The 25,243-nt window shown below is 39.7% G+C and overlaps 1 protein-coding gene across 3 annotated transcripts in view; it reads left to right on the top strand.

Annotated features, from left to right (window-relative positions):
• The window catches only part of LOC136826595 (uncharacterized), a 58,817-nt gene extending 35,001 nt beyond the window's left edge, over positions 1-23,816 (top strand). For 2 of the 3 annotated variants that reach the window (XM_067083827.1, XM_067083828.1), the window contains 3 exons: positions 10,002-10,137; positions 16,863-17,450; positions 19,363-23,816. In XM_067083827.1, the coding sequence (XP_066939928.1) occupies positions 10,002-10,137; positions 16,863-17,450; positions 19,363-20,130 (1,492 nt within the window). In that variant the 3' untranslated portion in view covers positions 20,131-23,816. The remainder of the gene's footprint in view (positions 1-10,001; positions 10,138-16,862; positions 17,451-19,362) is intronic. The other variant, XR_010849658.1, reaches the window with a different exon arrangement.
• The last annotated feature ends 1,427 nt before the right edge of the window (positions 23,817-25,243 follow it).

Below are 25,243 nucleotides of genomic sequence, written 5' to 3'. Positions count from 1 at the left end.
AGCTCCGTGCATACTGACAATTATCTCACCCAATTATTTTTCTTAGAATAAGTATTGGGATGTGAATGCAGTGACTGGACTCCTCTTTCCTTCCCTTTTTCCTTACCAGAATAGTATTAGGGCTAAATTAGCTGGAATGCACTAAGGTACAGGTAACTACTTTTTGAGCATCCAGTCTTTTAGCTACATCTGTAAGACATGTCTCCCTCCACTCTTCTCTTTAACAAGGAAGGGGCAGTGGTAAAACTGTATTCTAAACCCATATGTTTTATTAGCCAGAAATAGCTGTCTTTCCTTGGGAGGAGTTGCATGGTTCCCCTAACCTTTCCTTACTTATGGCTCTCAGGGTCTGGGCTCTACTGCTCTGTCATCCCAATGTCAGACTGAGTAGTAGGTTATGGAAGTCACTGCATCCCTTGCTCATTTTCGCAGCTGTGATGATGTCATGTCTTGGTAGGTTGTTCAACATCCAGTTAGTAATTTGTATTTTGTATTTTTTCAAGGTATGCAGATCAAAGCCTTTTATTGCAGTTTCCACCTCAGCTGCACTGCTTTGTCTCTGAGGCTGAAGGAAAAAGTATTTGGTAACAGCAGATGGGTGAGGGGTGTCCCTCTCTCTCTCTCTCTCTCTCTCTCTCTCTCTCTCTCTCTCTCTCTCTCTCTCTCTCTCTCTCTCTCTCTCTCTCTCTCTCTTACCGAGTTCAACATCTGTCTCCACCTTGCACTGAATGATACTCTTATATAAAAGGTTCTGCTTTGTATACCTAGGAAAAATACAAATTACTTGAAAAATGTGTAATATTTTTACAGTTATAATATATTACTGTCACAACTGAAATATTTATTATATAAGGCTGCAATACATAAAATCATCATGCAACATGGAATTACTCTAAACCTGCAGGTTTTTTGTTTCATGATCCATTTCAGATAAATTTGTACTCTGTTATTTAGTTTATCTAAAATACTTTAATGGTAATTAACTTTTTAATTCAGTATTCTATATATTCTCCATCAATTTTACTGCTCTTTTCTTTTGCCTTGTCCTTAAATTATTATATATGTACATTTGTTTTACTTTTTTTCATCCTTTGCTCTTTTTGCTGGCATGATTTGCAGTAATGTACCCTTGATTTTCGTGTTTACTGGTGTCATAGTTATTGTACTTTTTGACTTGCCTTTCACTTGGCAGATATTCCCCTTTACCTTTTTTATAATGAATAAGAAATTTATTTATCATTTTTCAACAAGTATTAATTTAGTTTACTATTTTTTTACACTTAAGTAATTATCTTTTGTGGATTTTTATATTCATGTTCACGGCTGTTGTGTGTTTTTGTGCCATTATCTACCAATATGTCCAGCTTCTGTACTGTCATTTTTGCCTCATTTAAGACCAAATCCTTCAGTTGAGGCCTTTGAGCCTAGAAATGTGACTAAATAGCTCGTTCAGGGGCACCCCAACTACCGAATTTCGAAGAATTTTTGAATTTTAGTTATTATCACTTTGTTTAAACTTTTATATTTAAATAAATATATCTTGAAGCGATAATGCTAAAAAATTTTTATTTAGAGTGGTTTATTGACAATATTGTTCATCACATGTATGACACTGTGAACCATAATTGTAAAAAAGACTTGTAAAAAATGTCTGTATGAGTAATTCAGGTTTATTTACAAATGTTTTATGTTTAAATAAACATATCTAGAAACATTATTGCTAAAAAAAATTTAAGAGTGGTTCATGGACAATTTTGTTCATTGCCTGGACAGCACTGTGAACGGCAAATTGTAAAAAAAAGCATGTACATCGAGTGTGAAAAAAATTTATTCAAAAATAATTGTCACCCACTAAAATATCCCATTCTCTATGGGATGCGTCAGAGAAAACGGGTTATAATGATACAGGGATAACTTGCTCCAGATGTCCAAATTCTCTCAGGGTTTTTGAAAGCCCAAAAATATTTTTATTTTGCCGTTTTCTCATAACTAAATGCTTATTTCTCCAAGAAGACTGAATCAAATTCAGTGAAGCTTTTAGAGAGTGCGGCATAACTATATATCTTCATTTTTTTTGTTGGGAAAATCGCTTTTCTGTGCAACTTGTAATTTCACATATTTAATTTTGAAAAGTGATGTCATGATTTTTTGCAACTGCAACACAAATTTCTAAATTTTCCGACAGAATTTTCATTTCTGGATCGGGGTCCCGTGTCACCCGGTGAAATAGTCCATTCAGCACTTATTTCTAGGTAATTCTGTTGCTAGGTACCAGAGAAAAGCTAAATGTAAAGCTGGGTTTACTACCCCCAGAGCGAGCTCCAAGAAATGGAGTCGTGTATGGTAAAGGGTGAGATTGTCACAATCACGGGACCCTGCCCTATAAAGATTCCCAATGTCAAAAGTCCCAACGAGAGAGGTGCCGATACAAACCCATGCACTACTCGCGGACTGTACACAAGGCAACGCTAGTCGCATTCCATTTTAGCACGCGATTTCGTTCGCACGTAATTTCGTTGTGCTCCTTATTTTTGCGCTATTATAGCATCCTCGCGAGGTTCTTCTTCACCAAACTTGAGTACCAGTGTTTTGTTGTTTTTTAGGCTGTTGAGGCTCCTTATTTCCCTCTAGTTTAATAATTAAAGGGATTTATAACGCCCCTCTCGATCTCCTCTCACGGCGTCTCATGACCTCTCTTGGTCTTGGGTCAGCATGTTTGTTTTGTGTAATTTATTTGTAATTTTTCTTGTTTGGGATATATTCCCAATTTGTGATTCCTAATTTAAGTGGGTTTGATTATTTTTATGTTTGTTCTGTGCCCCTTTGCTACGAGAAGTGAAGTTTGGCGTTTAGGCTACGGGCTTCCCCCTAGGGCCTATTCGCTTCTTATAATTTCTACATCATGCCTTAATTTTGTCCCTCACTTCTCTTAGCTTCTGGGAATCTTATTTTCATTGGTACTGTTACGGTTATTTCCTTTGTTTTTGCAATTTAGTGAATTTTGTGAATTTTGTGTTCCCTTGCTGGTCAAGTGCGGTCTGGCTGTTTAGGCTACGTGGTTCCCCCTCGGGCCTATTCGCTTATTATCATGGCTTTATTATGCCTTATTTTAGACTCTCACTTCTCTAAGCTTATGGGAACATGATTTTCATTGGTACATTTAAGTTTTGACCTTGTGCTCGGATGCTTTTGAATTTTGTCGATTATTTTGGGTACTTTTATATAACTGGAGGTCGGCCATTTCCCTTCACGTTCATGTCGTGTTGGGCCTGGCTATCCTCCTACATGTACCTTATAGTAATTTTCTGTTATATTATCCATTTATGTTTGGGTTGGTTAGTTAGCTTTTATCCCTCTCCTAGGCTTCCTTCCTTTGCATCGCCTCAGTTAGGTTAGTCTAGGTGTTAGGCTATAGCATTTTTTCCCTTCGGGGAAAAAAGGTTAAGGGGGGCGATCTCGATCAGTACGTATGAGTTTCATGTCTGGTGCTTCCCTTTGTTTGGTTTTGGCTTGGGTATATAGCCTACGTCCACCCTCTCCCTGTTTCGGCTTTTCACTTAGGCTAATGTTCCTGCTTTTCACTTAGGCTAATGTTCCTGATAGGTTAAGCTGGAATAGCGAGGGTTTACCTGTGTAGCCTATCCTAGTTCAATCCTTCTTTGGGTTGCTTACCAACTATAATTTATTGTATCGAGAAACCCCTTCTTCCCCATTTTGCCCAATCCCTTTGCTCTCTCTCCCCTTGGTTCGTTTTCAAGGTTTGTTAACTTACCAAGGCTTGAGAGCATTTTATCCTTATTTTGGTGCTGTAGCCTACATCCCCTCCCTCTGCATTGATTGGTTTGTCCCTCGGTATTGAGTGTCTGACCTTATCGGTTGGCACCCCACCTAGGGCCTAGAGGTGACCGGGAGTGCTCTCCCCACTCCTGTTCACGCTCCATTTACCTTTCTTTGCTCTCCTGGCCGTAGAGGTTTTTGCCCTTCCTCCATTTTTCTCTCGCTCTTGTTGTGCAACACAGCTCACATAGCGAGGGGACGTATGAGGATCTCTGGGCGCCCGGGGAGTGCTGTCCCACCCCTGGTCGCTGCTTTGGTTTACCAACCTCCTGGCCTATCCTTCCCTCCCCTTCCTTTTATGTTGACTGTTTCCCTTCGTGGTGCTTCCTACCAGTCCGCACCTCGCTGTTGGGATCTCATACGAGGCCAGTTAACGTTTTCCACCTAACTGTCTTCTGTCTTATTTGCTTTCGGCGTTCCCCCTCCATTTTGCTAACTACCTGTTCGGTGTTTCATTATATTGTTGGGCGCTCTCCTTGCTTACCGCTCCGGCGGCTATAGTGTTTAGTGGTCGGTGTTCATCCCCACCGCTATCACTTTGTTCAGGATATCTTCCTCTCTTGGCTCTGAGTGCACCCACCTCCGGACAGTTCATAACCTTCCCACTATATTTGTATCCGTCACATAATTTTAAACATGGTCGCTCCGGAATGTTTCTGGTGGCTCTGTTTTTGTGTCTATGAGATTTGAACTGTTAGTCCGGTTTTCTCTCTGGTTTACTCCAGTGGGTTTTCCTGGTCTGACTAGGCTAAAGTTGCTGCTACGGAACTTTGCTCTGGCGTCCGTTCCAGCATGCTGATATCTCATACGCTTACAGCTGGTGTTGTCAAGTGCAGGTATGCTCCGCAATCCTGCAACAAGCCAGCGCCACGGAGTCTGTAGTTCCCATTCCGGTCAGTCTGTGTTGGGGAATTAATAGTTCCCATTTGTGATGTTGCCAGACTGATGAGAAGGGGTTTTACAAACTGGATTTATAGTCGCTCCTTCGGTGTTTGGGCTCTCTCGACAAGATACTTGATCCGGTTTACCTCCGCCAAACTCCGTCTCGGAAACCCCGGTCATCTTCCCCTGGAGGGACTGGTCTCGTAACTCTTCGCTTCAGACCCTCTAGTCCGGGTCACTGTTGAGAATTCCTAGTCCTTTCGGTGGACATTTGTAATGTTCCTTTCCCCAGTGGCTCAGCGTGGCGGAGGCTAAAGAGATGACCCGGTCCTCTTAAAATAAATTAGCTATTTGCAAGACGTTGCGCCTTCAGTCTCGTTCAACTGTGAAAGGGGGAACATTTACTGTGTTCTCCTTCTTTTTGAGAAACCTTAGATCCTCATCCCTTTTGGACGGTTCCTGGTCTACCCCTTAAGGTGAAATCAGTCAAAGAAAGACCTTTAAAAAACCAGAAGACCCGCTCCCCCCTCGAGGACGCCACGAATCTCTAAATGGGGCACGGCCCAAGCAGAGTAAGGCGGTTACCCCCTCCTTCCTTTGTTGCCCTCTTTTGTATCAATGAGGGTCAGACAAACTATCAAAGCAATCTAACCAGCTATCTGCCTTGGGTCCGTGTTTTCCCTTTCCCAGTTAAATCCCAAAGGGATTAATCTCAGGATTCATTAAATCACCTGCAAAAATCCTGCTTCCTAGTCACATCCACCCTTTTCCCCTTGGTCTGGGAACCCTTGGCGCTAACCCTTTATGCTTCCCAGCATGATCCCTTCTATCGAGGGTGTGGGCACACGGAGGTTGGCGGAACTGCATTTCTTCCCTTCCGTCTGGTATCCCCTTATCCGGGTTTTGCCAGACTGACAGAAGGGGCATGGAATCTTCTGACAAGATCCCTAAGGAAACCCTCATCTCCCTAGGGACTGGGCACAATCGTCTCTGTTGAGAATTCTAGAGGAGTTGGCGGAGAATTTCAAGCTCACGCCAGCTAAAGGGGTCTTTACTGTGTTCTCTTTGAGAAACCTCGGTGCTCCGAATGTCATTCCAACAGGCTTGTTTCGAAGTAAACCACTCTACACATCTCCGAGAAGATCCCAAGGTGTTCACAGTGAATCTTCTAACCCCGGCTTTTATTCAGCCAGGTCTCTTGAACTTCTCATTCCCAGAAGCTGAAACAAGGTGTAAGGACAGGCTTGCCAGGTCCTTGAATTCTTTGACTTTAACGCAATGTCTGTGGTATATAATGGCGGTTCGTTGTTTCGGGTCCTGATAAAATCCCTCTTGTCAGGTTTTCTGCAGGACCTGTTTAATTTCATCACAGTCCGGTTGGACAGCTGAAAACACATCTTTCGGCAGCCACGTTCCGCCATGAGCCAAATAGGCTTATGAACAGTTTCACCTGGGGAATTAATCTTTTCCCCAGGTGGGCGTTGTTGCGGTCTGTCCGGGGCTACTAAAGTTAATCAGAGCCTCCGTTCTCGTTGGGGTCTACCCTACAAGCGGAAACAATCTGAACTTGCCGGGCCCTATCCCAAGTCCGGCAAGAAGTTCATGTAATTCAAGCGCCCCCCTGCTCAGGCAGTGGTGCAGGCTCTTTGGGTTCCTGCCCCTGGACAACCGTCAGCCTCTCACTCTCAGCCTCCACCTCAATGTGTGCTGGTTCGGCCAGCACATCAGCCCCTAGTGGCTCCCCCATATGTCTCCGCCTGGGTTTTCACTGCTTCATACGAAAACCCAAGGAAAGAATTTTCACTAGGCATTCTGCCAGAGGCACTGAGCCTCGGGGTTATCACAGGGGCAGGGAAGCATCCTGCTCCTCTCTGAGAAATTGGGAAGGCAAAGGCTCCAGGGGAGGCAGGCAAGCCTCCTCCCAGTGGTATTTCTCAGGTGGGCGGGAGGCTGTACCGTTTTCGGGGCCAGTGGAACTTCAGTCCCTGGGCCCAGAGTATAGTTATCAAAGGCCTGGGGTGGAGCTGGACTGTTTGTCCCCCTCCCCCAATCAGTTTCTGTCAGTTACCGGCCAGGGCTCTGGAGGACTTTGTGAAAGGTCTGTTAAGGAAACAGCCAATAAAGAAAGCGAGACACTTGTAATCGCAAGACAGACTTTTTCAGTCTGCCAAAGAAGTTCCCTTCCGCTGGAGAATAATTCCAGACTTGTCCCGCTTATATTCCTCATTCAATGCGACAAGTCTCGGATGCTTACAGTCTTGTAGGTTCGGATCCTACTGCACCGTGGAGCCGTAACCACCTCTATAGGCCTTTCTGACGCTTCCTATCACGTCTTAGTTTCAGGAAGGTTCTCTCCCTTCTTGGGATTCAGGCTCGGGGGGCAGACGTACCCCTTCAGGATCATGCCCTCCTCAATGTAGCCCCCAGAATCTTCGCCAGTTTGAACGATACCGTAGTTCAACAGCTCCGGTATTAGAACGTTATGCTAGCCGCATGTCTAGTCGCCTGGCTCATTTGGGCATCCAGCGTCGAGGATTGCCGGAGAGTGCCGGCCATTGTAATCGGCTTTCTGGAGTCTCTGGGCTTCCAAGTACACAGGAAGGAATCCCGCCTGATTCCGGAGGGTAGCCTTCAGTGGTTGTGAATCCAGTGGAAGCGGGAAGAGATAGCAAGCGCAACCAGGCATTTCATCAAAACAAGCGTATCTCTCCCCGTGCCCAAGAAAAGGTCTTGGGCTCTCTTCAGTTTGCTTCAGTGACGGTTCTCCTTCTGAAGTCAAAGCTGGAGTTTATAAACGGGGTATGGCGGTGTCAGGGACGTGTCTCCCTGATTCCTCCTATTTGAACAAGGCCCTCCGGCCTTGGGCAACAGTCAAGAGCTTATCGAAGTCAGTTCCTCTTCAGCTCCTCCGGCCTCAGTATTCCACACCGTCACCTCTCTGAGCGGGTGGGGTGGATATTTTTAACTCCATGAAGTACATGGAACTTAGTCGGCCGCGTTCTGGCAGTTCCATATCAATGCTTTGGGGGGCTGTGGCAGTCTTCCTGCCCTTGGGAAAACTTCTTCCTCCCAGGAGGATTCATTTAAGGCTGGTTCTGAACAACGCAGCAGTAGTGCGCTGCGTAAACAAGGGGGTTCGAAATCGAATCGAATCAACCAGGTTATGGTTCAATCTTCTCCATAGCAAACAGACACAAGTGGCATCTGTCTGCCACCCTTCTCGTAGGGGTCCAAAAGGTCGCTGCAGTTTCCCTATCCAGGGCGTCCCCCCTGGTGTCGGAATGGTCCTTAGACGGAGCGTCATTCAGGTAGTTTTGCGATCTAGTTCCGGACCTAGGAGTAGGTCTGTTTGCAACCCAATTCAGCCACAAACTATCTTGATGTGTGGCCCCCCAACCTGGACCTTCTAGCTCTCTCCACGGGCACAGTGTCGTTAGGTTGGAACGGGTGGAAGTTAGTTTATCTGTTCCCCCTGGTGAACCTGTTATTTAAAGTCCTTCACAAGTTCAGAACATTCAAGGGTTGAGTAGGTCTAGTGACTCCCAACGGGCCGGAGGCCAGTTGGTTTCCGCCCCAACTGCCACGAGTGGTATAAACTCAGCCTGTGTCAGCCTCGTCAAAGTTCTGGTGCCCTAGCTTTGTGGTCTTTGTGAAATTTACAGTTTAGGGGGAAACTGGTATTGGTCCTGTTATTACTGTCTTCCTAGAATCAGACAAGGGATTCTACTCTGCTGCAGTATGGTTCTGCAGTTTAGTAACTAGCACTCTTCATATAGTTTCTGAAGCTACAGTAATGACGCAGCCGCATCGGCCCCGAGGAAAGTGTTTTGTGCGGTTTTTGAAATCAGCCTCACAGGCCCTTAACTTTCAACCCTAAGGCCTGTGTTCCTCTGGGACCAGTACTCCGTCCACATTCGGTTTCCTGGTCTTTGAGTAATTTTAATCAGCTTAGCTTCTAGTGCTAGTATTCTTGTACTGTCTGCCCTGTCTAGCGGAACCAACCATATTGGTTTCCCCACATCAGGGGTAGTGTTGCGGATTCCTCACCCTAACTTTCTAGCTAAAGTTGAAGGTCCTCATTTTGGGTGGTCACCTTGGAAAGTACTCCCCTTTCACAAGGTCTGTCTCTGTGCCCAGTTTATTCCTTACAGGGTTATTTTGACAGGACCTCTCAATTTTTGTCAGGCCCTCTCTTTATTAGAAAAGGGGGGGATACTGTCATTGTGTCTGCTATTAGGCAGCAAGTTTTGTATTTTCTTAAACAAGCCTATTCAGGTTCAATTCCAAAGCTCATGATATTGGAGCAGTAGCCACTTACATTAATTATTTTCATTACATGAATTTCGCGGACCTTACCAAATGTTCAGGGTGGAATTCTCCCCTAGTTTTCAAACGTCACTGTTTGAAATCTTTAGAAGCTCTTAAATTCTCTATGGTGGCGGCAGGGAACGTTGTCCCTCTCTCTGGTTCCCTTTCTAATTCTTAGTCACTTTCCCCTTCACTGCCTCAGTTATTCCCTTACAAGCAGTTCATTGTCTTTAATAGCATAAGAATGATATTTATTTCTCTGTTATTATTTCACCGGGTGACACGGGACCCTGATCCAGAAAAAGGATTTTGACAAAGGAAAAATCTATTTCTGGGGAGGGGCCCGTGTCACCCGGTGACCCACCCCTGTTTTTCATTCTCTCCCTCCCATGGTAAACATCATTCTGGTGGGATGGGTGCTAACATGGAATGCGACTAGCGTTGCCTTGTGTACAGTCCGCGAGTAGTGCATGGGTTTGTATCGGCACCTCTCTCATTGGGACTTTTGACATTGGGAATCTTTATAGGGCAGGGTCCCGTGATTGTGACAATCTCACCCTTTACCATACAGGACTCCATTTCTTGGAGCTCGCTCTGGGGGTAGTAACCCCAGCTTTACATTTAGCTTTTCTCTGGTACCTAGCAACGGAATTACCTAGAAATAAGTGCTGAATGGACTATTTCACCGGGTGACACGGTCCCCTCCCCAGAAATAGATTTTTCCTTTGTCAAAATCCTTTTATTAGTCGTAGAATAAGTGGTAAAAATTTGAAGCACATTCCTTCAATCATAAGGTAGAAACAGTCACTTACTTTTAATGGGGCCTTACGGCGTCGGTGCTCCCCTTCAACCTGTACTGTTTCATAATACAGGCCAGCGCCATCAGAGTTAAACATATTTTGTAGGGTCAAACTACTTAGTAATAATAATTATACTATTGCTATTAATGTAGATTTTACTCAAATTTACCTCAGGTTTTTGCATGTCTCAAGAGATGATGAAGATGTGTACCGAGCAACTGGTAGAATCCCTGCTCATATTGTGGAGCAAGCTGTACGTAAAGCAATGCTTGATGACATCGCTCCTGCTGGGGTTACGCAGCCTTGTAAGGTAAGTGTGAAAATTTCATATGAAAATTGAAAGCTGTAAAGAAACTATTAATTTGGTTGTTTACTTTGAAGTCTGTTGAATTTTTGTGTATGATATCCATTTACATTTGAAGTTTGTTTTTTGTGCAAGAAAAAGTTGCATGTAACTTTGGCTAATGAAATGGCAAAAGGTATCCACATGTGAAATAGGGATGATGCTCAATATATGCAGTACTGGTAGACGTTCATAAATCCTCCTACTTGTATTATGGTTCCTTCACTAGTTTGGCACCTTGTTAAAATTCCCCAAGCCACCCCAGTTTAATATTTCCCAGGCCACTGCATATTGTTGTGGTTATATTAGATCTGCTTAATATATAATTTACTCTTTTTTTTTAACACTGATTAATACTCTAGTTCATAAAGGAGGTGCATCACCTGCTGTGTCTGTGTGTGTATCACGTATCCAGTCTCCATTTTTAGGAAAGGCTAGGATGCATTTCCTATCAGAACATTAGGCTACAAGTCACACATCAAAGTACTTATTATTATAGACCTCAAAAATATAATATATAGTGATTAACAATGACACATACTTTCACTTGAAAGTAGAAGAGAAATAAAAACGGTAATGCCTAAATTAAACTGAAGAAATACGCATTCTAACAAACACCCAAACCAACTGTGTCAACAGTAGGTTATTAACTAAATAGTGAACACCGGTACCAAGGAGGTGACCACTGCGCAAAAAATACAGGAGCGCAGGATGCATTGTTCAATACCCTTAAAATGACTCAAATTGACCTATGCTTACAGTAAGTCTGAGCTTCCATAACTTGAAATCCCGTAGAGTATATTACTGTAAAAAAAATTGCTTTTATGTAGAGTATTTCATATTAATGCTGGTTAGATGTAATTATATGTACAGTACTATGTAAAAAATTACTGTTATGCTCTCCTTCTGACCCTCTTCTGGAGGCTTTACGAGGGAACCTGTACAGAGTCAGTGCTCACAGCATTTATGCTTTCTGGAGCATGTCAGATGGTCCTTTTGTTCACTTGGTAAAGTGATTATCCCTCTAACGCCGAGCCTCTATTTACAAAATGTCTCCCGTATGCCGGCGGCGTTCGGGAGTTAGCACCGAAGCGGAAAAAAAGTTTTTTTAAAAAAATCACATCACGCTTAGTTTTTCAGATTAAGAATTCACTTTTGCCTCCTTTTTTTGTCATTGCCTGAAGTTTAGTATGTAACCATCAGAAATGAAAAAAAATATTATCATATATAAATATTGAAATATATGACCGCGCAAAAAAAAAAAATTTCGTATATAATTTTATACAAATCGTGCTGTGAGCAAAACGGTTAAAGCTAACGGGTTATTTTTTTTCTTTGTATTGTACACTAAATTGCGATGATTTTAGTATATAACAAATTGTAAAACGATCAAAGCAACACAGAGAAAATATTATCACAAAATGATGCATGAATTAAATAACGTGCGGACGTAAAAAAATGTTTTTTTCAAAAATTCACCATAAATCGAAATATTGTGCTGGAGACTTCCCGTTTGTTGAAAAATGAAGCTAATTGATTGAATATTACTAGACTGTAAGTGTTTTAGCTTACAATTGCAGTTTTCGACCATTTCGGTCGGGTTAAAGTTGACCGAAAGTCGAATTTTTTCTATTTATCGTGGTTTATATGAAAATATTTCAAAACTGATAAAAGCTACAACCATGAGTTATTTTCTGTTGTATTCTACATGAAATTGCGCACATTTTCATATATAAAAGTTTATGTAACGACTAATATAAAACGGTGCAAACATTACGACAACGTGACGAAAGAATTTCTGAGATGTTCGGCCGAGTTACCGCACAGACATAAGGAAAATGTTTTTTTAAAAAATTCACCATAAATCGAAATATTGTGCTAGAGACTTCCAATTTATTGCAAAATGAAGGTAAATGATTGAATATTACTAGAATGTAAGAGTTTTAGCTTACAATTGCGTTTTTCACCATTTCGTCGAAAGTTAAAGTTGACCGAAGGTTGAAATTTTGGCAGTTATCGTGATTTATGTGAAAATATTTCAAAACTGATAAAAGCTACAACCATGAGTTATTTTCTGTTGTATTCTACATGAAATTGCACACATTTTCATATATAAAAGTTTATGTAATGACTATGTAAAACGATGCAAACATTACGACAACGTGACGAAAGAATTTCTGAGATGTTCGCTGAGTTACTGCGTGCAGACGTAAGGAAAAAGTTTTTTTTTTCAGAAATTCACCATAAATTGAAATATTGTGCTAGAGACTTCCAGTTTGTTGCAAAATGAAGGTACATGAGAATATTACTAGAATGTAAAAGTTTTAGCTTATAATTGCGTTTTTTTGCCATTTCGGTCGAGTTAAAGTTGACCGAAGGTTAAAATTTTGGCAGTTATCGTGATTTATATGAAAATATTTCAAAACTGATAAAAGCTACAACCATGAGTTATTTTCTGTTGTATTTTACATGAAATTGCGCACATTTCCATATATAAAACTTTATGTAACGACTAATATAAAACGGTGCAAACATTATGACAACGTGACGAAAGAATTTCTGGCGCAGACGCGAGGAAAAAGTTTTTTTTTAAAAATTCACCATAAATCGAAATATTGTGCTAGAGACTTCCAGTTTGGAAAATGAAGGTAAATGATTGAATATTACTAAAATGTAAAATTTTTAGCTTACAATTGCGTTTTTTGACCATTTCGGTCGAGTCCAAGTTGACCGAAGGTTGAAATTTTGGCAGTTATCATGATTTATCTGAAAATATTTCCAAACTGATAAAAGCTACAACCATGGGTTGTATTTTGCTGTATTTTACATGAAATTGCGCACATTTTCATGTATAAAACTTTATGTAACGGCTAATATAAAACAGTGCAAAAACTACGACAAAATGACGAAAGAATTTCTGAAATTTTCGGCTGAGTTACCGCGAGACATAAGGAAATTTTTTTTTCAAAACTTGACCATAAATTGAAATATTGTGCTAGAGACTTCCAATTTGTTGCAAAATGAAGGTAAATGATTGAATATTACTAGAATGTAAGATTTTTAGCTTACAATTGCGTTTTTTTACCATTTCGGTCGAGTCAAAGTTGACCAAAGGTTGAAATTTTTTGTAGTCGACGTACGGTACGTCCACTCGGCACCCAACAGACAATTTTAGTCAACGTATGATACGTCCAGTCGGCGTTTAAGGGTTATTGTTCTTGAAATTTGCCTCCATTCTTGATTGTGACTGGGTATTAGGGCAGAGGGGAGCTGGATCAAATTCAGAATGGGGTTCTGACAGCAACCCGATGGCATCCTGTGCCTTCTCTCTGATGAGAGGTTTGCTTGGTTCACAAAAGTGGGACCACCCTAGGAAGTGGAGCTCTGGTGTCTCTTTTGGTTGAAGGAGTACCTCATGTCCTTGGGGATCTCGTAGGTCCGGGTAAACCCTTTCCTCCTGAACCTCTTCAGGCTGAGCTGGAGCAGCGGTTCTCGGAGATTATTTCAGTCATTCGTGAGTGGAATAATCTGGGTGAGGTGACTATGACCTCTTACCGGTCAGCTGCCTCGTCAGCACAGATGACCTTCGGGTCCACTTCTAGAGTGAGGCCCTTGGCTCGGTTGCTGTGGTCACATTTGCTTTCGGTGTCCTAAAGGAAGTGACTATCCTGATCTGTGGATCTAGGCATTCCTCTCCAGCGGATTGAGCAAACTGCTGCTGCTGCTTTCATGCCAGAGGAGGTACTATGTACAGAAGGACTTGGAGGCTACTCTGCTGACGCTCAATGCATCAGTTCTCAGGCTGACTAATGGCCTCCCATTGAAGTGGTTGTGACAGGAAGGTGCTTCCTTCTCTGCTGCAAAGTTTACTGTAATTGCGATTATGGTGATGACTAATCTCCAAATTGTATCATGGCTTGACCCCTGGTAGAACGTGCTTACAGTCTACAATGCTTCGGGCATCTTGTCTAGAGACAAGAAGGCGTTGTATCGGAAGTTGTTGGTGTCAGTAGGTGAACCTGGTTCTGCATAGGAGAGACATGATTTCCCATCAGTTTTCATACCAGGTTTCACAAGAGAGTAGCCTCATGCTTTGGAACAGCTTAGTATTAGGCTCGTCCTTACTCTTTCCATGGGCAGCCTTGTCCAGATCTGTGGGTTTGGTGAAGTCCCCCAGGTTTGGGTTAGCAAGGAAACTTGTTCCTTTGAAACCCAGTCTAGGAGCCAGTCTCCTTCCTCTAAGAAGGGCGGAAGGACTTTTCAGCCCTTTCGTCCACCTCTCTCTGGTGGTGTGAGGGAGAGGTTGAAGAGAAGAAAGAGAAGGTTGCTGAGGGTGGCAATTCCCCTTCTCTACTGCCACAAGTAGGGGGCTGCGTGTCTCGCTATTTGTCTATGTGGTGAGAGCAGGGAGCAGAGCCCTTTTTAGAATCTGCCCTTCAGGATGGATATAGGATTCTGTTCAAGAACATTCATTTCCTCTTCTTGGATACTCCAAACAACTTCTAAAAAATCTGTCTTTAAGGATCGCAGATGTCGTATGCCCAGGAGGCAGTGGTAGAAGTGATGTTTGAGAAAGGTGCCATAGAAATCATAGATAACAATTCTTGTAGGTTCTACAGTTGTATATTCCTGGTGGAGAAGGGAACTGGAGAATGACCTCTCACCTTGAGTTGGAATCCATCAGAGAGGGCGGCTTTATGCTTTTGAGAGATCTGAAAGGTGCATACTTCAAGTATTCATTCAACAGAGCTCTCAGAAGTACCTCTGTTTTGTCTCCAGCAGGATTGGTTATCTGTTTATTGCTATGCTTTGGGCAAGTGAAGGTGCCTCAGGTGTTTACCCAGGCATGCATTTTGGTGTGGGCTTGGGCTCATTCAGTAGGCATTCGCTTACTGCAATAACTGGGGGTTGTGATAAACTGGGAGAAGTCAGATCTTGAGCCCAAGACTAGTGCAAGCAAGCCCCTGGAGGTAAGAGCTAAGTCAGCTGTGTGGGTCTGTCCGTCTCCTTTTAGAAGAACTTCATTTTTCCAGGTAAAGGGGGCTGGTGTCTGGTGTCACCAGACTGCCTTTACTCATTCTACCTGAGGGATGTCATCCACAAGTCACTTGACACCTATTCCTTGGGACCTGTATTGGCTGCCCTATAGGTAGTCGCCCAAGGTCTGGAATGGACAGTGTCAGTATCTTGTGATGGATCTAGGTCCGATGTAAGTTTGGAAGGTGTAAAAGAGGAATGACTGGACTCATTATCCTTTATTCCCTTACGGGGTAGTGTCTGGGCTGAAGTACATGCTGAAGTCGGACAAGTTTCAGGGGAGTATACGTTGGGTATCTGTTTCCTATATGGGATAGGGAAGCATTGCCCTCATCCTCACCTATAACAAGGGGGAAAGGTGGAACGGTCAAATCTAGTCTTGAACCTTTACTTGTAATATTCAGAACTAAACTGCCTTCTGACATGAAATCTATAATGAAAGATGTCACGGTTCTCCAGAGAACTCCTGACTCGAGTAACCCTTTCTTGCTTTAAAAAGGGGTACTCTGGCCCATGGCCCTACTACTCTGGTCAAATTATTTTTCCAGACAAGTTATAGGAGCCATGTATCCCATGCTGGCAGGGCAACTGGGATGTTGACAATTCTGTTTGTGCTTTCAATTAGGTCAGTTGATGGGGCATGACCTCCCACCCAAGGAGTAAGTCACCTATGTAAAAGGCAATGGTTTGGATGCCCATATGAACAAATAACAAACTTTGAATAGCAATTTGTATTCTTTCAAGGTATAAGAAACAGAGCCTTTTATACAGTATTTAGTCCCCCCTGCTTAGTCCCTATGGTCGTAGGAAAAGTGAAAATGACGGCTGGTTAGTGAGGAATGCTCCCCCACACACCCCCCCATCTCCACCTGGTTAACTACCTTGTTACCAAGTGTTCGACCAGTTTCCAGCTTGCACTGAAAAATGCTCCAATACAAAAGGTTATGGTTTGCATACTTAGGAAAAATACAAATCATTGTTCCAAATTTGTTATATGTATTTGTTTATATTCAGTGTCTTCTTATGTAAATGATGAGTAACAAATACATTGATAGTTTTATCTCCGTGTAGGATACAGCTTGCGTTTTAGAAATTACTTTCAGGTTGGTTTTGTGAGTTTCTTAAGTTTCTACTAATTCACTTATGTGATATTACTTTGCTGTATTGCAAGTGTATCTGTAATAGTTTAGAAATACTCTACTCTAATATGTTTGAGTAACAAAGAATGTTGGGCCTCCTTACTGTATTTTTCATTTTTTAGTGTGTGTGTGTGTGTGTGTGTGATACTAATGTGTAAAGAACATTTATTTATGAATAATAAGGTGAAACATTTTTTGGTCTATAGTATTGATAGTTATGTTCACTAGGGTAACATTAAATTTCAACTTACCCACTTATTAGGTACCTTCCTTTTTGTTATGTTATAACATGATAGAAGGGATATTTTGGGTGGAACTCTCTGAGATATGAGGGAAAATATGTTTTTATGTTGCTCTTTTGTTAATAAAGCTGTGGGTGGGATTACCACCTAAATTACTCCTACAGTCCAGGTAGTTAGCAGCATTATATTTTTAGTTTTGCTATTTGGAAAAATGAAATACTTCCTGGTAACCTCTTATTTATATTTCAGCCTCATATGTATTTTAATTTTTCAGGCATACTTAGAAGGGCAGTGCAATTGGTATTCATGTCCTTTTCGACACATCTCTCGCCAGGATTTTTCCTGTGAAGTTGTAGATCTTCTACGTAAGGAGTTTGAATTGAGAATGAGACCTGCAGGTGGTTACCGTTTAATGGCTAATAGACTCTTAGATCGAGACCCATTCATGTATGATTCTCACAAACCATTTGACAGACTGGATTACCACTTTAATAAAGATAATGTACGAAGTTCTCTATCCAGAGGGGAAGATTATTTGGTGTCTGGAATGAAAAATCTTGTGCTAGATCATAATTTAAGTGAAAAACAGAGAGAAGTAGAGGATCTTCGAAGTCAACTGAATATGCTTCATGAGGAGAATGAAAGATTACGTAACAGTATGCGTATAAGATCAGAAGATGAAAAGATGATGGATCTGAAGAGGCATGAGCTGTTACATGAGGAGCGTAGAATGCAAGAAAAGCTTGAAAAACTTAAGGTTGAAAATGAATCTTTAAGAGGACTTAGAGGAAGTTCATATCCTGTTCCTTCTCAGCATTTGATAAGCAATGCTACGTACGGAGTCAACTACTATCCAGATAGGGTAAGATTTTAATAATTAGTATGTTTACTTATTAATGATAGCTTTTGTAATCCTCATTTGTACAAGATAATTTCTGTATAGCCTTACATGTTTTTTCCTATCATACACTTTTAAATTCTATTGGGTTTAGGGTTGTTTCTGTGAGTAAGCCCTCATAGATATATGGATTCCCTAGGCACCAACACCCCACAGATAAAAGCTGTTAACTCTAGGCAACACGTGATTGTAATCTCTGTCTTTTCTACCAGCAAATGATGAACTCTGTGAGGGTCTGTCATCAGGTGTTAGAATGTATGGTTGTTATTTGTGCATACAGTATTTTGTTATTGTGAGTTTGCATAGCATATATAATATATATTCTGAAGGGTTGTTTATATTTTCATCTGTATTCTTCTTTTAGTACAACAGTCTGATTCCTTAAGGAGCTAAATCATTAAAACCATTTTAAACCTTGCCAAATTTGTCACTTGGCTTATTTTGCATATCACCTCTTCTCTTACAAATTGCTGATATTACTAAAGAAACCAGTCACATTCATATCTGTAAAGTAATTTGGGGTGAAATTACATACAAAAGTATGTGTTCGTTTTGAGTACCTATATGTTGTTGTTGTTTACTAGGGAGATTAAATTTGCAACCAATTGTACATTTCTCTTGTGATGCTGTTCCATCATTAGCTTGTAAAGCTCATATAGCCTAGTAAATAAACTATACAAAATGCTAAAAAAAAACGTTAGTTCAGTTTCTTTTCTCAGATGATATCAGATAACTTTTTTTTAATACAAAATTACATACAGTATTTTGTAGAGATACTATACTGTATTTTGATTAGGAAAAGTTAGACATTAGATGTACGAGTGAGAAGATAGTTTTAAATATCCGTAATATCCTTTTCACAAATATGTGACGGTATAATTTGTATCCTATTTGACTGACTTTTTCCTTTTATGCTCTGCCAAATGTACATGGACCTTGGAATTGGTTGGCTGACTGTAATTTAACTGTGATAGCATTTATTTTGCATTTATTGCACATTCATCAAGTAGGCATCTTGAATATATGTCCTTTGTAAGACCTCCTATAGCAGTAGTTAATTAAAAATGCAGATATCGCTGTGTAAGGTTACCAGTTTCAAGGGTTTCCTGGTTGTGTTCATAGTTACACATACTGTATATAAAACAAAATCAGCTTTTATGGAAGTTTTCTGTTGTTAGAGTATGTCTAGGCCATCATGAGTCTACTTTCTATCACCTAAAAATTGAGTAGTGGAGTAGTTTCTACCCACTCATTTATAAAAATCAAGCAGAAAGTAATTATGAGGTTGTGAGTATGAATAAAGAAAAAGGTTTGGCATTGTTTAGGTCATAATTTTAAAATGCCTTTTGGTTTGTCAAATTTAGATGGAGAGTGTGGAAGGCTTAATATATAATAATATAGTAATTAATATTACAAAATGATTAATTTAATGGCATAAATTGGTCCAAGTTAACCCAATGTACCAAGTGATGAAATGCTGTACTGATAAAGGTATTGTGATTATTTGCAGATTCTTAACTCCGTCACAAATCAGTGTAATACTACACTATTTTATTAAGCTTTCTGTGCATATGAAACACATTATTAAAGTACTAATGAGAATTTTTTGTAGTGAGCATCTGAAATTTTGCTTGGTAGGCATAGTACAGTATATGCACTTAGTTTTATACTAAAAAGTTCATATTTAAAAGGTTGAGACTGCTCTTGTAATTCAGTGAAAGAACAGTTGACATTAATAGATTCAAATGACAAACATCAGTGTGCACAGTCCCTGTGGAAAATATACTTCAGACTGAAGAATATGAAAGATATAAATGGTTTGGCACAGACTATTACATTTGTCAGTCATTAATACTGTTGTGTATTTGTTTTGCAGAGACATGAAATGAAAAGGCAAAATCCTGAATCATACAGTTTTGATGAGCTACTAAATACAGGTTTGATGAGGAGTACAGATCAGAGATATGCACATCAGCTGTTAGGTATGCCTTTAACCACAGCCAAGAAATCTCAGACTTTAGGTAAAAAGACAGGTAATGGCAAACAGAATGATATCATTCCTAAATTACCTGTCAAGAAGTCAGGACAAATTATACAAACAGCTGCAAGACCATCCTATCAGATCAAGGTTTTTGGAGGGAAAAAAGTATACCTGCCAGTGAATCAGAAAAAAACAAAAGCACAACCAAACCAGGCTAAAGTGAATAAGCCAAATAAACAAACAGGTGAAAATAAGGCTTCGAATCCAGCAGGTCCAAAACCTCCCAATAATAAAAATGAGACAAAGAAAAAAAAAACTGATAAGAAGCAAGTAGATACAAATAATAAAAATGAAGATCCCCCAAGTAATAATTCAGAAAGGTTACTGAGTGAAGACAGTCAAGATGTAGTAGTTGAAGAGACATCAGAAGTGTTGGCCAGTTCTCAAGAAAATGCTGGAGAGCCGCAAGGTTGTGATGGAGCAAAAGAAAATGATGAGGGTGCAGAAGGAAGTGTAGAAAGTACAGGAGGAAATGGTGAAGGTAAGTGTGGTGATGATAACTGTGAGGAAAGCAAAGATAAAAAGCAAGTTATTCCAGAAAAAGTTGAAGGAAAACAACCAGAGTCTGATCGTTGGGTTGATGCGGCAGAAGATGGTTTTTAATAAATGCTTTTGCGCTTAGCACATCCTGTACCGAGTCTGAAGATTGAGTATGGCCTCCAATGGGAAAAATGATAAGAAGTTTAGAAGCATCTCAGGACCTTGAAGGTAAATGATCTGGGTTTCTTTTTACCCTCTGGAAAAGTGAATATACTAATTGTGATTTTTTTCTAAGAGATTTATATATTTTTACATTAAAGCTAGTTAGATGCATATTGTTATGAATTACCATCTCAAGAGTGTGTCATCAGTATTTTTTTGTATAAATTGATTATACCAAAGAAAATTAATTTAAAATTATTGGCATTGTGAGTTTTTGTTGATGTCATCCTGAATATTTCCTGAAATTTTGCTAATTACAGGTTTAGATTCTGAATTAACAAGCAGCATCTGTGCATTGAATTTGGGACAATTTCATCTCCTCAGTATGTTTTTCTACTGCAATGAGTTAATAATAGGAATACAAGTATGAATGATTATTAAAAGACTGTAGTTGGTGATCAGAAACATTAATTATCACAGAGCTAATTAAACCCCTTTGGTGTAGAAATATATTTTGGTTGATTGGTTCATGATTTCTATCACTGAAGAACTCCATTTGGTCCACTGAAAATTTTTATTTAACATAGAGTGGCATAGTATGAAACTGTAATTGGTTGAAAGTTTTGTATCCATAAATATGTGGAAAATGGCAAAGTAATAAGTTGCAGTTACAAGGACTGTTGTTGGAGGATTAATAAACTGAACAAGTCCCGAAGGATTTTGAAATGGTTGTAGAGTAAGTGGCCAAGTTTATATGACAGCCTTGTTTTCACACCATATTTTACCACCAAAAAGGGTTTGATCTCTGTATCATCAAATTTTTGGAAGCAACTCAAAGTTTTTTTTGTGTTGCAATCATATATTTGATGTGCTGTTCAGATATTGGATGTGCTGCTGAAGAGAAATATAGTATTTACAGTATCTTTATTCTCACCAGATTTTTTGTTTTACTCTGTGAGTGGGCATGGTTTACTCATGTAAGTAGCCTTTTTCTTTTCCTTTTTTGATTGAGAAATTTGCTGGAAGTACCATATTCAGGTTACTTTCATGTGAGGATGCCATTTCTAAATATGCTAGAGAAGAGACAATGTTATAGTAAGAGGCTTCTGCATATGAAAGCCTTGGATTTCAGTTATTTTCATGTAAGTTGGAAGGAGCAAAGAATATAATCTGTCAGTTGGTTTCCTTTGTAGCTTGCATGTGATGTACTCCTTATAGGTGTCACTAACACTACATAAATACATTGTATTTATGTATGTGACAGGAATTTAGTCACACTTAATGTGTACTGGTTTGCAGCAATGTTGCAGAATTTTCAGCAAAAGCATATATTTTAAGTAGGGTTATACTTTCCCATTTTGATTTAGTTTGTATTTTTACATAAGCTGCATTATTTTTTGGCAAAAAATATTTTTACCAGACCCATATTATAACTTCTTTAAATAGTCAGTTGATAGATATGTAAGGAGTTTGTCTATAGTTGTTTAATGTTTTCAAAAGTATAACATTGCCTCTGGAACCTCAATTTTCAAGAATATTAATTTTGTGTGTCTGTAGCATTTCTGGCTATGCATTTTAAATGAGATTTTCCTGCAACAATTATGGTATTACTGTACTCTGCATTGAACAGTAAAAAATCTTAATAACCACTGTTCAGTGTGAGTTATAATTAGTACACTACTGTGCAATCTGTTATACAATTGCATTGCACATTTCAGTATTTTGGTCTTTGTCCGAGCATAATGTGTCACCATATGCTATCTCCATCCTGCTTTGATAATCATGAGTTAAGCTGTGTATGTTTCCTCATGGTAAGGATGATATTTTTATAAAGCATTTGGAGAAGCACTTTTAATGTGATGCCTTTTTGTGTATTGAGTACTTCTGCTTAGAATTTTTGGCTGTTACAAATTTTTGTGAGGATCAGGCCATTCAAGTCCTGTCACGATTTAAAAGCAGCCATTGTCAAAGGAAGTATTTTACTTTAATTTTTTAAATCATGTTCATGGCAGTGTTTGCCTGTGGTTATTTGATGCTACAGTATGTAACGGGCATTTATGGGTAGCTTAAAATGCCCATTATGTGAAGTTCACTCTGTCATTTCAAATATGTGTAGATTTATATTGTGAGTGGATAAAATTACTACACGTATTTTACAACCACTCTGTAGGATAAAGAATTCCTAGCCTTACCAGACACATTCTGCGGTTCAGTAGGTCTTAGATCTTGTTGACTTGGGAATGCATGTCTGCTTTTTAACTTCAACTTCGAAGGAAGTACCATCACTGCATTATTGTGGTAAGAGATAGAAATGCTGTATTATCAGAGAACAGACTTCGAAAAAGTTGAGGACACCCACCTTTCTTATATTGGGAAATACCTTGAATAGTGTTTTCCTCCTCCATTGTGGTGTTATTCTTGGGTGGGTTATTTATGGGAAATCATTCTTAAATTAATTTGCAATGTTAAGTACAGTCCCACAGTCCCCTGTATTTGGCCAATACATGTCTGCCAATGTGGGCTTATTGTTGGTATCCTGTCTCTACTGCAGTTTCAGCATTACATTGGTTCCTGGCATAAAGTGCAACCATTATTTGTAATTGATTAGAGTTTGTTAGCACTTATGGTGTTGTATACCCAGTCTCTCTAACTTTAATCCGGCAAATTCAAGAAATTTGTTGAAAGTGCATTAATGAGAGCAATTATTCATGTATTAGTGCTGTCATACAATTATGCATGGCTTTTAATGCAGTCTGCAGTAAGGTTTTCATTTAGTTTTGAGAGTAAAAAGTGTTAGGTAATGGTTAATATTTTTCCCAGCTTTTATTTCAAGGAAGTATTTTAGGATTATATTCAGGGAAGTTTGGACAATTTTCACATTATCCAGGCTTTTCAGATTCTAGATTGAGAGAGAACAAGTTAGAATTTTATCATGGTCAGTTTTAATGGCATGAAGAAAAGTTCAGCATAACTACATATGCCCAAAAGATTTTGGCATTGCATGAAGGTTTTAATAAAAAGAAAACAACACCCAAGTTATTTGAAAATCTACTTCAAATGAAAGGGTGTTACGTCTAGTTGATATCTATATGGTTTTTATGTAAGATGCAGATTTGGTTATGATGAGTGTCATAACACAATCTGTTTTACCTTTTCATTAAGGCTTGAAAAGACTGCATTAGGAACACTGACTTGATCATAATTATATGGAAGTGCAGGGGTAAGTAAAGTTGCCTCTTAGAGGAGTGTACTATGTACTATATCCACTGTTTGAAACATTGTATGTGAGCACTGTACTATACCGTTAAGATTGCCTTAGAGTTGGTTACATATCTCAGTGAATAACTATAGCGCTGAGAAATATGCACCATTGCTAGTGCAAGCCTTCATTCATCCACTGAAGGATATGTGAAATGATGACCATTAACCCTTGCAAGATAGGTTCTGGGTCATCCCTGTTTATTACAGTTAGCTAGTTAATGAAAGAAATTGAAGTGTTTCAATTTTCTTCATTAAATTGTAACGGATGAATGAGCATGATATTGTAGGTATTGGTTTTAAAATTTAATCTGTATTATTCTTTGTGGTTATATAGCAACATGAAAAATAGGAAATAATTTTTGTTCATCAATAAACACTGCATTTAATTGCATCTTTTATTTCTCCTTAATGATCACAGCTGGTCATGTGAGCTTCCTTCTTCAGTGTTTGGGAAGTAGAGTGATGTCAGCAATACAGCTTTGAAGCAGCATGAGGAAATGCCATGTAACATCAGCTAGCAGGATTGTAAGCTCTTATAATCTCATTTATTAAGATGAATCAATTAATTATAATAGCCTCTACTCCATGTAAAATGGTTCTAGTCACACTAACTTGAAAGAAGTTGAATAAAAAGTGATGATTGTGTGCACCAATTCATGCTCCAGTCCTACACCCAAAATCCTTGACCTGTTGCTGCCATAGAGGATGACACCTTACGGGCAATGTCCCAGTAGTACTGTGATGTTAAACATACAGGCTTGGAAGCCTTGCGCCACAGCTACCTTAGATTTTTTCTCAGTAACAATTTCATTTTCATATATCAAAACAGACTGCGATGAAAACTAAAATGTTGTGTTTGTACCTCAAATTAGTGGATTTCATTATGTAACAGACTTGCCTGAATCCGATAAAAGTATTAAAAATATGTTGTCCTAACCAGAGGAATATGATAAGTACACTGGGAAGGTGGACCGTGTGCCCAAGTGGACAACCTTGTGCTTAGTGGATAAACAGCAAAGTACACTAGCCTGTTTGGGTGGAAGGTGAACAAACGAATGCATACGTGTATGCTCAAAACCAGCCCTTTCCTCTTTGTCATTGGGAGGGTGGATGGTGACCAATACTTTCCTGTTTGAGCTGGAATACCCCTCACCCATCCAACTTCACATAACATTTTCTTTTGCCATCAGATAGAGAAGACATGTTCCCCACTCTTTACTATGCATGCTTGTTGGAATTTGAAGAGTAGCTTGCTACCCTTGCTCTGCAATTGCTTTCTGGCCTTGTACTTTGGACCTGTGTCTATTTGAGTCTGATGAAAACATCTTTTGGCCCATTTTACCTTCATTCCCTGTAATCTTAATTCCTTTATTCACACATACATACAATCTCTCTCTCTCTCTTTTTTAAGTCATTTTCATTGACCATGTGACCCAACATTTATGCATGAGTATGTGGTCACCACTGGACTTTTTGAGAAAAAGCAAAACAAGACCTGCAATCATAATTTCCTTAGGTCACCACTGCGCCAGACTTCTTTATTGCTTCAGGCACTAAATTCCTTCCCACATGCTGGTTCCTTGGACTTATGCGAGCACTAATAAAGGGTCCTTTGGTCCTGGAAGACTATCTCATCTCCCTACATTTTCTTTTGTAGAAACTGATAATCAAGTAAGGTTAGGTGGTGGTAATGATATCCAAAGGGACTGGGTACCAATTTCTTGTTGACATGTACAGGCTGATGCGATTGGCCAACATTAACTTTCCTTTCCTCGTCCAGTCGAAATTTAAGTTCATATTGTTTAGTAGTTTA

The sequence above is a fragment of the Macrobrachium rosenbergii genome, chromosome 41, assembly GCF_040412425.1.
Source record: "Macrobrachium rosenbergii isolate ZJJX-2024 chromosome 41, ASM4041242v1, whole genome shotgun sequence".
Lineage (NCBI taxonomy): Eukaryota > Metazoa > Arthropoda > Malacostraca > Decapoda > Palaemonidae > Macrobrachium > Macrobrachium rosenbergii.
This window is presented reverse-complemented; position numbering and strand designations above follow the sequence as displayed.